The 13,637-nt window shown below is 40.5% G+C and overlaps 1 protein-coding gene across 6 annotated transcripts in view; it reads right to left on the bottom strand.

Moving 5' to 3' along the window:
• Positions 1 to 2,056: 2,056 nt before the first annotated feature.
• Positions 2,057 to 13,637, bottom strand: part of LOC112246228 (eukaryotic translation initiation factor 4B-like) — a 38,312-nt gene continuing 26,731 nt past the window's right edge. For all 6 annotated transcript variants that reach the window (XM_042324761.1, XM_042324764.1, XM_042324765.1 and 3 more), the window contains one exon: positions 2,057 to 2,426. In XM_042324761.1, coding sequence (XP_042180695.1) covers positions 2,346 to 2,426 — 81 coding nt within the window. In that variant the 3' untranslated portion in view covers positions 2,057 to 2,345. The remainder of the gene's footprint in view (positions 2,427 to 13,637) is intronic.

The following is a 13,637-nucleotide window of genomic DNA, read 5'->3' as shown; positions in this document are numbered from 1 at the left end:
CTTCAAAACCTATCAAAATATTCATTTACATTTTTTCCAATTAATTGGGAATTGGGATGCAGTTTGCCTCCCCATATCAAATCTGGTATAATCAAAACCTCATAGCTTAAAGTAAAACAATTCATCTCATTTGTCACATACGCCCAATAAAATGGTGACTTAACCGTGAAACGCTTGATTACGAGCCCTTCCAAACAATACAGTTAAATAATAGAATGAAAAATAGTACCACAAATGGAATACAATACATAAGAATTGAGCTATATACAGGGTGTACCAGATCAATGTTCAGGTGTACGAGGTTTTTGAGGTAGTTATGTACATGAAGGCAGGGTAAAGGGACTAGGAATCAGGATAGATCCTAATACGAGTAAAATAAAGGACAGAGTAGCTGCAGCAGTGTGTTGGTGTTGTGTGTGTGTATGTGAGGGGTTTTTGCATTAGTGTCAGTGCAGTGTGTGAGTATATAATGTGTGTATATATAGTCTTGCGAATGTGGATAGTCAGGTCATTGCAGATAATTAAAACGGTTACCCAGACTAACTATTTAGCAGTCTGTTGGCTTGGGAATAGAAGCTGTCTCGGAGCCTGTTGGTCCAAGAGCCGATGCTCCGGTACCGTTTGCCGCACTGTAGTATATGGCTTGGGTGGCTGGAGTCTTTGGCAATGTTTCTGGCCTTCCTCTGACACTGCCTGATATGGGGGTCCTGAATGGCAGGGAGCTTGGCCCCAGTGATGCACTGGGCTGTCAGCACTTCTGTAGTGCTTTGCGGTCAAGGGTGGTGCATTTGCCATACCAAGCGGTGATGCAGCCAGTCAAGATGCTCTTGATGGTGCAGTTGTAGAACTTTGAGGATCCAAAAGGCCCATGCCAAATCTTTTCAGCCTCCTGAAAGGGAAGAGGCGCTCTCGTGGCCTTTTCGTGAGTGTGTGGTCCATGTTAAGCCCTTAGTGATGTCAACGCCAAGAAACTTGAACCTCTCGTCCTGCTCCACTACAGCCCTGTCGATGTGGATGGGGGCATGCTCTCCCCTCTCAAAAATGTAGTCCACAATCAGCTCATTGTTCTTACTAACATTGAGGGAGAGCTTGTTGTCCTGGCACAACACTGCCATGTCTCTGACCTCCTCCCTTAAGGCTCCCATCGACATCGGTGTTCAGGCCTACCACCACGCCAGCAAACTTGGTGTTGGAGTTGTGGGTGAATAGGGAGTACAGGAGAGGACTATGCACACACCCTGGAGGGGCCCACATGGTGGTTGTGTTGTGGCCTACCCTTATCACCTGGCGCCACAGCCCATCAGTGGGGATCTGATAGGTTGTCTCTGAATATATTGATAATTATTACACTGCTGTTACTCTGTCATCTATGCATAGTCACTTTAATAACTACCTACATCTACATATTACCTCAACTAACCTGTGCCCCCGCACATTGACTCTGTACCGGTACCCTGAATATAGCCTTGCTACTGCTATTGAATTATTTATTACATATTTTTTACATTCTTAACTGCATTGTTGGTTAAGGGCTTGTAAGTATGCATTTCACTGTTGTATTCAGCATGTGACAAATCAAATAATTTCCAAACTACTTCCCAAAACACTGTCAAACACCTTCCCAGTACATCTCAATAGATCAGTAGCACTGCTTGCTGGCTAAAGTTCTGTCCTACACTAGTAGTACCAGCTTCAGACATTTCTCAAAGGTAGACTTTCATTGGGTGCGCTCTTTTCCAGAGGATGTCTGGTTATTAGCTGTGTGGGCAGAGCTGGCACTCGATTTGCAATTTAGTAGTCTGGTGGCAAATGCCGATTGCTCCACTCAACAGACCAGCTAGAAGGAGTAAAAAAAACAAATTCAATGCTTGTGGTAGAGAACTTCTGATCATTAAGAAACATTAGAACTGCCACAAAACAATGCCTCTTTTGCCTTTTTAACTGCACATGAGATTTAATAGGTCAGGCTGACAAGCAAGCATCCAGTAACCAACGTCATCCTTTTCCACTGGGGAGAAGGATGGAGCCCAATGCATACCATCACAAATGTCAACAATTTGTTTTTACCCCACTTTTTTATTTATTACAATTAATTCAATATTCCATATTTTCTTGTGTCGACTATTCCTTTCCCTTTCCATTTAAAACCAGTCAGTATATGACTATTCTTTTTAGAAACCGAAAAGTCCTGAAAAGGGGAGGGGAGGGGAGGGAGGGTTACGAGTAAGGAAAGTAGGTAGGAGTGACGACCTCCCAGGTGCCTCTACACCAGGTGAGGAGACTTTCATATTTAATGTGAGATTCTTTCATTGACTGGATCTTCTTTTCACTCCCCCGCTCTCGCTTTATTCTACGCTGTCCTCCGCGTCGTCTCCTTGCTCGCTGTCCATTAGCAAAGCGGCGTATTTACTGGCTGAGCTGAATTTCTGAAACAAAAAAAACTCAGATCAGGAGAGGTCCTAACATTGCTCATTTGGTCCCACATTACAATAAATGTCCTTAGTTATGTATTTTCATGGTACAGTGCTACTACAGGTAACGGGTCAAACACTTAAATACTATGTCACAATTTGCACCTAAACTGCACATTGTATTATAAAAAATAAATCAGATTTAAGTGAGACGTATTTGCGCCATTACATTCCTGTTTGTGGCCCGCCTGTTAGCTTGCACAATTCATGCCATTCTCCTTTTACCTATAATCAACAAGCTGTTTTCACCCACAGAACTGTCACTGTCTGGATGTTTTTTGTTTGTAGCACCATTCTCAAACTCTAGCCAAAGTAGTGGGCGAAAAGGCTAGAAGACAGGCCATTCCTGACATATAGGCACCGACAATCATACGATGCTCAGTCGATTGTTTTGCCCAGTTCATCCGAACAGTAACCGAATGAGTTGATGCCTGTCTACCTTCTTTATATAGCAAGCCACGGCCAGACTCCACAGTTGTAAAGTTGGCTAATGTCCTTTGGGTGGTAGATCATTCTTGATACACACAGTGAAACTGGAGAGCGTGAAAAACCCAGCAGTGTTGCAGCACGTACAGTATCTGTGTCTCTAGGCCTAAAAATCCTTCATCTACACCGATTGAAGTAGATTTAAGTGACATTAATAAAAAGGGATCACAGCTTTCACCTGGTCAGTCTCATGGAAAGAGCAGATGTTCATAATGTTTAATACACTCAGATATATATACATACACATCACCAGTCAAAAGTTGACACCTACTCATTCAAGGTTCCTTTACCATTTCCTACATTGTAGAATGTCACAGTTGCAAATGAGAACTTGTTCTCAACTAGCCTACCTGGTTAAATAAAGGTGAAATAAAAAATAAAAAAATGGTGAACACATCAAAACTATGGAATCATGTAGTAACCAAAAAGTGTTAAACAATTCAAAATATATTTTATATGAGTTTCTTCAATGTAGCCACCCTTTGCCTTGATGACAGCTTTGCACACTCTTGGCATTCTCTCAACCAGCTTCATGAGGAATGCTTATCCAACAGTCTTGAAGGACTTCCCACACATGCTGAGCGCTTGTTGGCTGCTTTTCCTTCACTCTGCAGTCTAACTCATCCCAAACCATCTCAACTGGGTTGAGGTCAGGTGATTGTGGAGGTCAGGTCATCTGATGCAGCACTCCATCAAACTCCTTCTTGGTCAAATAGCCCTTACACAGCCTGGAGGTGTGTTGGGTCATTGTCCCGTGGAAAAACAAATGACAGTCCCACTAAGTGCACACCAGGTGGGATGGCATATCGCTGCAGAACACTGTGGTAACCATGCTGGTTAAGTGTGCATTGAATTATGAATAAAATCACTGAGTGTCACCAACGAAGCACCCCCACACTTCCTCCTCCATGCTTCACAGTCAACCACATGCGGGAATCATCCGTTTACCTACTCTGCGTATCAAAAAGATACGGCGGTTTGAACAAAAAAAATCTCAAATTTGATCTATTCAGACCATAGGACAGACTTTCACCGGTCGAATTTAAATTTCTCGTGTTTCTTGGCCCACGCAAGTCTTCTTATTGGAGTGGGTTCTTTGCTGCAATTCAACCATGAAGGCCTGATTCACAGTCTCCTCTGAACAGTTGATGTTGAGATGGTGTCTGCTACTTGAACTGCTACTGTGAAGCATTTATTTGGGCTGCAATCGGAGGTGCAGTTACTCATGAGAGCCAGATTGAGGGCTTGATGGTCTTTGAGATTGCACTTGAAGAAACTTTCCAAGTTCTTGAAGTTAAAATAAATTTTGGGAAAAAAGGTCAACTCAGCTCCATCATCCATTGAATCAGATGGCAATATCAGTTGGTTTTGTGATGAATAAGCTAACTACTTTATTTTTTCATTGGCAAGATTAGCACATTTAGGCATGACATGCCAGAAACAAACCCTAACACGTCCAAGTTTATCTGACCAAATTATGAAAGACAAGCATTATAATTTTGAATTCTGTAAAGTGAATATGGAAGAGGTGAAAAAAGTATTGTATCAACATGACAAGCCACCGGGGTCTGACAACTTGGAAAAGTTAGTTTCAGAGTGGGTGGCAAGGAATAAGTTAGTCCTAAATATTTCTAAAACTAAAAGCATTGTATTTGGGACAAACCATTCCCTAAACCCTAAATCTCAACTAAATCTTGTAATAAATCACGTGGAAATTGAACAAATTGAGATGACTAAACTGCTTGAAGTAACCCTGGATTGTAAACGGTCATGGTCAAAACATTGAGTCAAGAGTAGCTAAGATAGGGAGAAGTCTGTCTATAATAAAAGTGCTGCTCTGCCTTCAAAAACCCATGCATACAGTACTACATAGAGCAATGACTACATGGAACTCTATTCCACATCAAGTAACTGATGAAAGCAGTAAAATAAAAAATACCTTATGGAACAGCAGGGACTGCGAACAAACATAGGCACAGACGCATGCATACACAGACGATAACATTTGCACTATACACAGATTTTGTACTGTAGATATGTAGTAGTGGTGGAGTAAGGACCTGAGGGGGCACAGTCTGTTGTGAAATCTGTGAATGTATTTTAATGGTGATCCTAAATAAATACAAATACAACTGATTGGCTCAACAACTTTTAACAAGGCACACCTGTTAATTGACATGCAATCCAGGTGACTGCCTCATGAAGCTGGTTGAGAGAATGCCAAAGTGCAAAGCCGTCAAGGCAAAGGGTGGCTACTTTGAAGAATCTCAAATATAAAATAGATTTTGTTTGGTTAACACTTTTTGGTTACTAAATGATTCCATGTGTTATTTCATAGTTTTATTCACAATTATTCTACAATGTAGAAAATAAAAACCCTAGAATGAGGTGTCAACTTTTGACTGGTACTGTATTTACACATTTTAATAGGACAATATAAAGTCCATTATTCATCTGAAGAGTAGTAGCTGTGTGAGAAGGTTTCAATCCTAAGCAACCTGCATACTTCAAACCATTTGTACAATAGACCATCATAGCTACTGTAGTTGGTCAAAGCTGTGTGATGGAAAACCTTGGTGGAGCATGCATTGTGGTGCTCATGTGAATTTATTTTATTTTCCTGCTTCAGACCAATGTCTACTTCACACTTAACAATTTTTAGTTTCCATTGTTTTTACACCGGAAAGTGATTAGAGTTCCACATGCAAAAGGTGTCTTCAGAAATGTAATTTGCATTTCAAAGTGTAAATGGTCTCAATTTAATGTCCAGAACCTGGTTTCGCAAAAGCATCTTCATGCTAAATTCACCGTTAGGACCTTTGTAGGCTCCTTGTTAAATCTCAGAGCCATTTCCCAAAACCATTGTAACTAAAGTAGCATTTAGACCACTAATTTACCCCAGAGCACTCGTAGAACAGCTAACTGGGCCGTTCAATGATTTTTTTGCCCTTCCATGTCACTTCATACATACTCTCCCCGATAAACAAAGATTCAAAATTGTCTCTGACCACCAATATCTTCAGAATGAAATTGACTACAATACCAAGTTGCTAATATCTTTGCAATTGTTATAAACAAGCAAAGGGTAAAAAGATGCTTCAAATGAAAACCGAGAACTGCATTAAAGACAAATACAATTGGCTAAATAGCCTATATTATTCAATCATAATGAAATCATTTTCATGTTCAATCAGTTGAGTTCCATTTTGCTAATTGTAGGCTGTAATTTTTGCCTCAATTCCATGGTATAGGACTAACATGTGCGCAATGTGACAAATATTTGATTTAGTGCATAGCCTAAGCATTACAATAACACCCTGACTACACCACTCGCATTGCAAAATAAATTTAGCAACCTATATTATTCAATTATTGCACCCACACTGCTTGCGAGCATCTGCATTGCAAAGGGCTAAAATAGAAGTCAGTTCTATTTGTGACACAGCTCGCGCTGCAAGTCCTGCCTCTCCCATCTTCTCATTGGTTAAAAGAAGCAATGAGGAACTGTTGTCGGTCATCGTGGTAATACTATGAAAGTTTAGATGCCACTCAAGTTCAAAGAAGAAAAATCCTCAAAGGAGGAGAGATGACTAGAAACGATTCAGTTGACCGTTTCATGTGTGGGTTAATTGTTGGAGTAGAGGACCTTGTGCATTTCAGGTAAAATAACTCAATGTTTAAATCCCAGGACAAATTAGCTAGCAACAGCAAGCTAGCTAACTAAATTGCCATAAATGTTTAATGCTTTTTGACCTGCCCCCAAATTAATGTAATAGGTTCAGTGTTTGTTTTGATATTTTAACCCACTTGTCGTGATCGTGTTTGGTGTGGGGGGACATGTGCGCAGCCGGTTTGGGTTTTGTGTGAGCCACCTCAATATTTGCAGCCATAGATGATCAGTCGTAGTATCTAATTTTAAGGTAAGATTTGAATGGAGAACGCTGATCCGAGAGCAGCACAACCATTCTTCAGATCCGATCAGTATCGAGACATGCTCTAACGACACACTTATTGAAAGTTCTCCCTACATCGTGTTTTGGGAAAGATGAGTTCTACGAACGTTATATTAACGATGCATCGTAAAAATAAAAAAACTCAAGTTCCATCGCTATCAGGAAACTGGGCCCTGGCTATTACTTCAGACATGGCTATATGCATTCATGCAAAACATGGGAGTCTATCTTTAAAGAGGGGTGAATATCAATAGCTGCTTTACCTTTAGCACATACCAGTTCCTGTAAGTGACTTAATCATTTGGCTGAGTGCAATTGGAAAGTTTTGTTTACTTGTTGATGGCTACTTCCCACTAAGGGGACCTACACCAAGGTCTTTTGCCTGTCTTTTTCGGTCCTGCCCGGATGTGTTTTTTGGGGTTTATTTTTGGTGCGGCCCGGGCTAGCCTCGATTTCCCTAAAAACACACCACTTCGATACAAGGACATTTTTGCAACGGGTTAGGGAGAGCATTTTTGCCAACTCTTTCCCTAACCTTAAACAAATTATCCTAACGTGCTAAAGGGTCTTAGCTGTATCGAAGCAGTGTATTTAGGGAATCTCGTCCACGGATGTTGATTTTAGTTCTGGACCAAATCTGAACCAATCATCATATAATGATGGATTCAGATATGGTCTGGTCAGCACTGTAGAGGTAATCAAACTTCTCTATGGGGACCCCAGGCCGTTCCATGTAATTAATCTATTCCAGAGCTAGCACCCCTGAGTCAACTAATTCTAAACCTCTTGAATAACTATATCAGAGCTAAAGCAAAATTGTGAAACGTCTGGGGTTCTCCGAGGAGAGGTTTGAAAACCACTGCAGTAGAAAAAAATATATATTATTATTTCAATAGTATAATAGTAAATATTAATTCAGAACCCCAAAGAATACCTGATTTCAACATCCGGAAAATAAGCTTTAACGTCAGGAAAATATATTTGAAACATTGTCTAAAATATATCTGGGAAAATGGTCTTAAAAAGTTATTTGTACTGGGTTCAGATTTCTGGGGACACACCGAACTGTAACTTGACAAGGTTGATTGGACTCCCGAGTGGCTAGAAGAGTCACCACAGACCCTAGTTCGATTCCAGGCTGTATCACAACTAGCCGTGATTGGGGTCCCATAGGGCGGCGACACAATTGGCCCAGTGTTGTCCGGGTTAGGGTTTGGCCATCATAAATAATACATTTGTTCTTAACTGACATGCCCAGTTAAATAAATTGGTTAATACCCTTTGAATCAAAGTTAGTGCTAAGAAAATTGCATGGAAAGAGCATGTACTGAATGTACGGATCATAAGTTAGGCTCTGGAATTTGTCCTGGATGCTAGAGCAGCAACGTGTCGGTCTCGTGTGTTGATCTAGCTAATTAAATAGCTAGTATGTGTACACTCACAGCAATGCACTGCCAATGGGCTACTTGCATGTGCTTTGGCCGGGTTTAGATTCAACATAGCTAACAATTTCTTAGCAAGACGATTCGTTTTAAAATCAGCTACAGTTTGTGTTGGTATAGGCTTATCTTGGTTGAGGAAATGTAGGCTCGCTAGCAGTGTTTCTGCTGAACCTGAAAATCTGGCTGCACACGTAGGCATCTAGCCAGTTTGACTATCATGCTGGAGTAACTAGATGAGCATGCCAATTGAAAGTATTATAAGTTTGCAGCATGGCGGTTTATCAAAGTTGTGTTGACAATGCACTTTGCTTAGCTAGCTATGCTTTATGGAATGTAGCTACTGAATTTGAAGTCAACATTGGTACAGTCTTGTTGGTTTACAGTTACTGGCTGTAATAGCAGCAAAGGACATTTGCCATCTTGAATTCAGACCCCGTGACTTTTTTTGTTATGTTACAGCCTTATTCTAAAATAATTTTTTTTTTTTTTTTTAAATATACACACATACACTCACATATATACACAATCTACACACACACACAATACTCCATTATTACAAAGTGAAAAGATTTTGTAATTTTGCCAAATTAATTTTAAAAAACGAAATACCCTTATTTACATTAGTATTCAGACCTTGCGCTATGAGACTCGAAATTGAGTTCAGGTGCATCCTGTTACCATTTATCATCCTTGAGATCTTTCCACAACTTATTTGGAGTCCACCTGTGGTAAATTCAATTGAATGGACATGGATTTGGAAAGGCACACACACCTGTCTATAAAAGATCCCACAGTTGACAGTGCATGTCAGAGCAAAAACCAAGCCATGAATTCGATGGAATTGCCGTAGAGCACTGAGACAGGATTGTGTTGAGGCACAGATCTGGGGAAGGGTACCAACTAATTTCTGCAGCATTGACGGTTCAAGAACACAATGGCCTCCATTCTTAAATGGAAGTTTGGAACCACCAATACTCTTCCTAGAGCTGGCCGCTTGGCCAAACTGAGCAAATCAGGGAACAAGGGCCATGGTCAGGGAGGTGACCATGAACCCGATGGTCATTCTGACAGAGCTCTAGAGTTCCTCTGTGGAGATGGTTGTCCTTCTGGAAGGTTCTCCCATCTCCGCGGCACTCCACTAATCAGGCATTTCTGATAGTGGCCAGACGGAAGAAACTCTTCAGTAAAAGGCACGACAGCCCACTTGGAGTTTGCCAAAAGGCACCTAAATACTTTCTGACAACGAGAAACAAGATTCTCTGCTCTGATGAAACCAAGATTGAACTCTGGCCTGAATGCCAAGCGTCAAATCTGGAGGAAACATGGCACCATCCCTACGGTGAAGCATGATGGCAGCATCATGCTGTGGGATATTTTTCAGCAGCAGGTACTAGGAGACTAGCCAGGATCGGGGCAAAGATAAACGGAGAAAAGTACAAATATCCGTCATGAAAATCTGCTCCGGATGTTCAAGGTTTTGGATTTTAAAAAATAATTATAACCCAACCCTGATCTGTACTTCTCCACAACTTTGTCCCTGACCTGTTTGGAAAACTCCTTGGTGTTGCAGACCCTGGGGCCTTTCAGAACAGGTGTATATATACTGAGACCATGTGACACTTAGTCCACCTGTGTGCAATCTAACTAATTATGTGACTTCTGAAGGTAAATGGGTTGCACCAGATCTTATTTAGGGGCTTCATAGCAAAGGGGGTGAATACATATGCACGCACCACTTTACCTTTTTTTGTTACTTTAAAAAAAAAACGTATTGGTGACGGGGCAGTATTTTCACGTCCGGATGAAATGCATGCCCAAATTCAACTGCCTGCTACTCATCCCCAGAGGATAAGATATGCATATTATTCGTAGATTTGGATAGAAAACACTGAAGTTTCTAAAACTGTTTGAGTCATGTCTGAGTATAACAGAACTTATTTAGCAGGCGAAAACCCGAGGACAAACCATTCAGATTATTATTATTTCTTTTTTGAAGTCACTCTTTTCAATGGGTTTTCATTGGGAATCCAGATTTCTAAAGGGACCTTCTTGCAGTTCCTATCGCTTCCACTGGATGTCAGTCTATAGAAATTGGTTGAGGTTATTCCTTTGTGTAATGAAGTACAATCATCTTGAAGTGTACTGTTAGAGGCGCGTGACCAGAAAGCTATCTTCGGTTTGTTTTCTTCCTGTATTGAACAAGGATCATCCAGTCTTCAATTTTTAAACGTAAAAAAATACCTAAAGTTGTATTACAATAGTTTGAAACGTTTTGGCAAAGTTTACAGGTAACTTTTGAGATATTTTGTAGTCACGTTGAGCAAGTTGGAACCAGTGTTTTTCTGGATCAAACGCACCAAATAAATGGACATTTTGGATATATATCAACGGAATTAATCGAATAAAAGGACCATTTGTGATGTTTATGGGACATATTAGTGCCAACAAAAGAAGCTCGTCAAAGGCACAAATTATATTTTCTATTTCTGCGTTTTGTGTCGTGCCTGCAGGGTTGAAATATGGTTTCTCTCTTTGTTTACGGAGGTGCTATCCTCAGATAAGAGCATCGTTTGCTTTCGTCGAAAAGCCTTTTTGAAATCTGACATGTTGGCTGGATTCACAACAAGTGTAACTTTAATTTGCTATCTTGAATGTGTGATTTAATGAAAGTAAGATTTTTACAGTAATTTATTTGAATTTGGACCTGTGCATTTTCCCTGGCTTTTGGCCAGGTGGGACGCTAGCATCCCACACATCCCAGAGAGGTTTTAAACAAGTTCTTTTTTTCATTTCACCAATTTGGACTGTTGTGTATGTCCATTACATATAATCCATATTAAAAATCCATTTAAATTACAGGTTGTAATGCAACAAAATAGGAAAAATGCCAGTGGGGATGAATACTTTTGCAAGGCACTAAGCACACAGCCAAGACAATGCAAGTGTAGCATCGGGACAAGTCTCAATGTCCTTGAGAGGCCCAGCCAGAGCTCGGACTTCAACCCGATGGAACATCTCTGGAGACCTGAAAATAGCTGTGCAGCAACACTCCCCATCCACCCAACATCGCTCGAGTGGATCTGCAGAGAAGAATGCAAGAAACTCCCAAATACATGTGCAAAGCTTGTAGCGTCATACCCAAGAAGACTCGAGGCTGTAGTCGCTGTCAAAGGTGCTTCAACAACGTACTGAGTAAAGGGTCTGAATACTTATGTAAAATGAAACATGAGCAAACATTTCTTAAAGCCTGTTTTTGCTTTGTCATTATGGGGTATTCTGTGTAGATTTATGGGCGACATACACACAATGTAATCAATTTTGGAATAACTTAACAAAATGTAGAAAAAGACAAGGCTTCTGAATACATCCCAAAGGCACTGAACAAAAATATAAAACCAAACATGCAACAATTTCAAAGATTTTACTGAGTTAGTTCATAAGGATATCATTCAATTAAAATAAATGCATTAGGACCTAATCTATAGATTTCACATGATTGGGAATACAGATAGGCATGTTTGTCACAGATACAGTAGTTTAAAAATGAAAAGGTAGGGGCATTGATCAGAAAACCAATCAGTATCTGGTGTGACATCTTCACATGGAGTTGATTTTGGCCTGTGGAATGTTTTCCCACTCCTCTTCAATGGCTGTGGGAAGTTTATGGATATTGGTGGAAACTGGAATACGTTGAGCACGTTAATCCAAGAGCGTTCCAAACTCATGCTCAATGGGTGACATGCCTGGAGAGTATGCAAGCCATGGAAGAACTGGAACATTTTTAGCTTCCAGGAATTGTGGATCTCGTCACGGTATCTCTGCATTCAAATTGCCATTGTGTTTGTTGTCCTTCGCTTATGCCTGCCCATACCATAACCACCACGGAGCACTCTGTTCACAACGTTGACATCAGCAAACCTACACAACACCACACACATGGTCTGATTGTGAGGCCATTTGGACAAACTGCCAAATTCTCTAAAATGACATTGTGGTGGCTTATGGTAGAGAAATGAACATTCAATTATCTGGCAACAGCTCTGGTGGACATTCCTGCAGTCAGCAAGCCAACTGCATGCTTCCTCAACTTGACATCTGTGGCATTGTTGTGCCAAAACTTCACATTTTAGAGCTGCCTTACATTGTCCTAGCACATGTTGCACCTGTGTAATGATCATGCTGCTAAATCAGCTTCTTGATATGCGATTCATGTCAGGTGGATCGATTATCTTGGCAAAAAATGAACGTTTACGAACAAAGATGTAAACTAATTTGTGCACAATATGATTAATACGCTTTTTGTGCATATGAAAAACTTTTGTTTATGTTTAATTTCAGCTCATAAAACATGAGGCCAACAATTTACATGTTGCATTTAGATTTTTGTTCAGTGTAATTTACAGATGACTTCAGCCATATGAAAAATCCCCCATAGCAAAATATACCCATCTCGCTAACAACCTTTTGCTTGTAGCTTGCTTCTCATCCAACTGCGGTTAGCTAGCTAGCTACAGCTGCTAGCTAGCTGCTACTGTTGTGCAGCAACAGAGTTGTTGGTTCCAGTTTTAGAACTCAGATTGAGCTGAAAAGATGTTAGCATTGTCAGAAATGCTACAAAAGGGTAGCACCTAATTGGTTCTTAAATGGACAGAAATGAGCATGAGAGAAATTAGAAATTGAACATAGGTGAAACAGTTAACAGTCAATCCTCAAATCAAATTGTCACTTGTGGATGCTATAACCTCATTTTAATCCGATGCCTAGAATTTGAGCTAGGTAGGCACAGAAAATACTCAGTCAATTGCTAATGACCCTGTTAAAGACATCCAGTATGTCATTCTCGGTAAAGGCCGGAACAGCTCAGGACGAGAGGCAGGGAGTGTGTTGTGTATCTCCAATCAAATTGATTGGCTTAGATATGATGGTTGGGAGAATTGACTAACATTGAGCTTTAACCAATGTTTATCACCCCCACAATATGTATGGATAACTATTTATACAAATATCAGTGAACTTTTCAGTAAGCGGGACCCATGTTTTTCCCTGATGTGTGAATTTTGCAATAAAAGCAAAAAAGACAGAAGAACAAACAAAGACTGAGGAAAAATCTGGCGACATTGAGGGATACTCTAAAAAGGGTGCTACCATGGGCAGTTTCAGTAGAACACTGAAGCCAATGTGACAAGATTATGGGGTAAAGGACTGAAGACAATTTGGGGGACAGGTTCAGTGAAAGACGAGATCGTTCAGTTTTCAAAACCTTTTGACTCCCCCTGAACAACAGT

This window comes from Oncorhynchus tshawytscha, linkage group LG07 (genome assembly GCF_018296145.1).
Source record: "Oncorhynchus tshawytscha isolate Ot180627B linkage group LG07, Otsh_v2.0, whole genome shotgun sequence".
NCBI lineage: Eukaryota > Metazoa > Chordata > Actinopteri > Salmoniformes > Salmonidae > Oncorhynchus > Oncorhynchus tshawytscha.
This window is presented reverse-complemented; position numbering and strand designations above follow the sequence as displayed.